The 4,023-nt window shown below is 51.2% G+C and overlaps 1 protein-coding gene across 3 annotated transcripts in view; it reads right to left on the bottom strand.

Annotated features, from left to right (window-relative positions):
- Positions 1-3,490, bottom strand: part of AKAP1 (A-kinase anchoring protein 1) — a 16,753-nt gene extending 13,263 nt beyond the window's left edge. The window contains exons 1-3 of one of the 3 annotated variants that reach the window (XM_011364995.2): positions 3,163-3,490; positions 2,747-2,870; positions 193-1,801 (exon numbers count right to left, since the gene is read on the bottom strand). In XM_011364995.2, coding sequence (XP_011363297.1) covers positions 193-1,777 — 1,585 coding nt within the window. In that variant the 5' untranslated portion in view covers positions 1,778-1,801; positions 2,747-2,870; positions 3,163-3,490. The remainder of the gene's footprint in view (positions 1-192; positions 1,802-2,746; positions 2,871-3,162) is intronic. The other 2 variants (XM_023533514.1, XM_023533515.1) reach the window with 2 other exon arrangements.
- Positions 3,491-4,023: the final 533 nt, after the last annotated feature.

Consider the following 4,023-nt stretch of genomic DNA (forward strand, 5'->3'; position numbering starts at 1 on the left):
GAGCAGCCCAACTTCGCGGTTACCCATCAGCTCTATGCTGGGCCCCGATTTTCTGCGGGCCAGTTGGGACGCATAGCTGAAGAGCACCATTACTGCAGAAGTAGCAGAGGGAGAGGCAGACCAGCAGTCTTTCCTATCGAAAAAAGGGGGACCCGTGGTCTTCTAAGTGAGAAATGCCCAAGACCCTCCTACCTCCCGAATGATCTGCTTCTGCGTCCACGGTCCATCCATCCTCAGTCCCCAAATCTGACAACTCCCCCTTCAGCACCCCATTGCTAAAGGGCACAGTACTTTCCGACAGTAGCAAGGTGGTAGCCTTGTCCTTGGGGCTAGAGTTGGTCTCTGTACAAGAGTCTTCAAGCCCTGAAGTGCTAATGGAATCTGAGCACTGCCCGGAGGAGGCCACCGAAGACACACTCTGGCTGTTGTCAGACATGCAGGCGTCTTCCGCCAGGACACTTGCGCTGTCCAGTGACCCTCCGAGGGGGACAGCCGGTGGTGAAGAGGGGGCCAGGGAGATGTGGTGCACCAAGTTCTTTGGCTTCCCATCCTTGATGGGGCTGGACAGAGGACTGGTCAGGCAGCTCACATAGGTCTTTGGCGGTGGCAGGTCCTCTGCTGGTAGGTATGGTGAGGGAAGTACAGCATCTGACTGGCCCGAGGCTACCTCCACTGTGGCCAGAGTAGGCTCCACGGCACCTTGCCCTAAGGCAGTTTCCTGGCTAACTGAGGCACAGCTCTCCTCCTTCTGCCCTTGGAGCTGACCGCCTGAGGCCTGACACATGCGGCCGGCCATCTTGCCCATGGTGGTGGCCAGCACTTCTTCAGTCGCCTCCAAGATCACTTTGGAGATGATCTGGAAGGCAGCCTGCTCAATCTCCTCATTTTCATCCAAGGTCTCCTCTTTGCCCAGTTCTAAGACATCTCCGTCCCAGGCTCTGCCACCTCTGACGCGGGATGCCAGCGTCTCGTCGTCCTTGGCCAGCTCCACGTGAGCCGATTCAGTGAAGCCACTCAGCAACTTCTCTACTGTCTCCCCTTCCACCTGAGGCAGGCTGCTCTTCCCTTCCTCTCCCCCTCCTCCCAAGGGAGCCAGGCTGGGCACCCTGCTGCACTGCAATTCACAGCCACGCTCCTGGGACAGCACGCCTTCTTCCAGCACACTTTCTCCCGACACTGCGTCACCAGTGCCTTCGGCCCCACCAGTCTCTCTCGCCTTCTCCCCAGGGCCATACTTCTCCATGGGGGCTGCAGACTGGCCTTGCCGGCCCTGCCCTGCTTCATGCTTACACACCTCAGCCGCTTTGTGGGGGAACGGAACAGCCTTTGGGGATGGAAGGGAGCACTCTAGAAGAATAGACTTGTCTTCCTCATCCCTCGGGGCTACTTCCACCCTTGTGCTGTCGTCTTTGCGTGTTCCTGGTTGAAATCTTGTGTCCATGGTGTTAGGAAGACTGCCTGAGGACTCTGAACTAAGACAGGCTGGATGTGCCCAGAAGGCTGACAGCTCTGCACGAGGCTTGCTTTCGGTGGCCGGCTCCTTTTCTGGTGTCTGGGTGACGGAGAAGGATGTGGACACTACTCCAGGACAATCATCTGCCACAGGAACAGGTTCCTCAACGGCAGGTCTGGCCCTCAGCTCCACACCACTGGCCTCCACTCGTGTGCTGCGGCTGCGGACGTGCTCTTTTTTACGAGAGAAAAACCACCACCAACCGAGAAGTGCCAGCATTCCAGGCAATGCCAAGGGGAAAAGTGAACGGAATTGGATGGCCATCCTGGAGGCTTGAAGTGATTATACCTGGAAACAGGAGGAGAGGGAGAGAAGGATGCCATGAGGGCCTGGTGAGAAGACCCCGAGGCAAGTGCACAGGAAAGACAATCAACAGCTGAGAGCAGAGCTGTCTCCTCTCCTTTCCCCTCCCCCTGAAAGGAGCACATCGCCTCTACTTACACCTGTAACTCTGGATGGGCCGCCGGAGGTGGGTGGGCAGGAAGAGACACCCTCTTCTGCTCCCTCATCCACACACACACACACACACACACCCTTGAAACGAGCTGAGCCTTCTCTTGAATAAATCCCTTCCTTGATCACCTCTCAATGCCAAATTCTTCCTATGATTCCCAAGGACCTAGCTAGTTCTGTGCAGTGTCTCAGTTTTCTAAACTCCCAGAACATTCATCTATTTGGGTGGCATTGGACCATTTTAAACAGCCATGGAATCCACATGTACATATGTCCCTCGCATGCACCCATAAAAACCACTAGTCAATGAAATATTAGTTACACATCAATGGAGTCAGAACAAAGGATGGATAAGAGTTCAAAAAGGACAGGGGATCCTCCAGGGTGAGGGGCCAGCAAAACACACACAGTGGCATGAAGATATAGGTCATGGGAGAATCGAGTCATTTAGTGAGCTCAGTGAGGTTCCTGGGACCTCACTGCAGAGTATAAACTTGATTCTGCAGACAATGGAGAACCAGCACAGGTCTGCAAGACACACATACCCAACTATGTTTGCAGGTGATTCTGAGAGCAGGAGAAACATATCAAGGGAGAGGAACCTGGAGACCTAAGTCAGTTAGATCCAGGCAAGGAGAAATGATAAGAGCCTAGAACAGTGGTCCCCAACCTATGAGAATCCAATGCCTGATGACCTGAGGTGGAGCTGAGGCAGCGATGCTAGCACTGGGGAGCAGCTGCAAATACAGATGAAGCTTTGTTTACTCCCCCGCCGCTCACCTCTGCGGCCCAGTTCCTAATAGGCCACGGCCCGGTACCGGTTCACGGCCCAGGGGTTGGGGATCCCTGGCCTAGAAGAAGGCAGTAGACACGTAAAGGAGATAGGAAACTCAATTTTCTTCATCTGTAAGATAAAGAACATAAAGGATGACTGGTATAAAGATTCATTGACATGGATAGTAAGTACTTCACAGAGCAGGGTTAGCACTCATTAGAGGTATGTGAGAGAATTATTCTAGAATGTTTGTATTCGGTGCCTTCCATGCCAACAACTTTTATTTTGTATGTAAAAACTGTCTTCTTAAAACCCCGAATCCTCCACTGACATGGTGAATTATACCTTAATTTGAGTTTGTGCTTAGCTGCAGAGATAAATGGAAATGCTTTAACACCTCTTACTGGTTTTATTTACTTACATCGATGTTCTCTGGCAAAACCAGAGCATACAGCTCCCAGGGTGGTTCTGACGTTCAGCAGAGGCTGGGAACCACTGCTCTAGGACTTTGCTTCTCAAAGCAGTCTATGGACCAGAGCACTGAGCATAACCTGGGCACCTGCTAGAAATATAGTATATCAGCCCCATTCCAAGCCTACTGGATCCCAAGCTGCATTTTCATAAGACTCCCAAGCATTCATAAGCACATTATGTTTGTGAAGGTGCTAGGAAAAGTGTTCCATCCCCAAAGTGAGGGGCATGGGAGAAGTGGTGGGGAGGAGACCACCTTTAGGAAGAACCTCCATCTTTAAAGATAAACCTTCCTGCAAATATCTGAAGATGAAGCAATGGGATTGAAAAATACGAAGCAGAGCTAAGCAGTGGCCAGGGCTCATAAGGTTTTGCATTCATTCCTCCAAGCGGAAAACTTTGATGATGCTGCCTTGCAGCTTCAGATTCAAAGGCAGAACCTCATGAGATGCTTTCTCTTGCATCACCTAATCCTCAACTACCTGGGTTGGAATGTTATTACCATCTTACAGGTTTAAAATAACTCAAGGTCCTACAGCCAAAGGACTGGAACTCAGGTTCTACTCCACATTAAATCCGCTAATAAATGGGCCTTCGGGGATAAGGCATCATATGGGCCAAGGAAAGGGGAACTTTGTACTGCTCCTAAAACTTTATGACCATACCCACCCTGTGACCCTAAAATCCCACATCTGGAATCTTTTCTTAAAAGCAAACAAACAAACTCTGCATAGGCAGAGGTCTACATAAGAATGCTCACTGGGGTATCATATGCTACAACATATATCATAGTTTAGCAACGAAAATTGCT

This window comes from Pteropus vampyrus, unplaced genomic scaffold (assembly GCF_000151845.1).
Source record: "Pteropus vampyrus isolate Shadow unplaced genomic scaffold, Pvam_2.0 Scaffold104, whole genome shotgun sequence".
Taxonomy (NCBI): domain Eukaryota; kingdom Metazoa; phylum Chordata; class Mammalia; order Chiroptera; family Pteropodidae; genus Pteropus; species Pteropus vampyrus.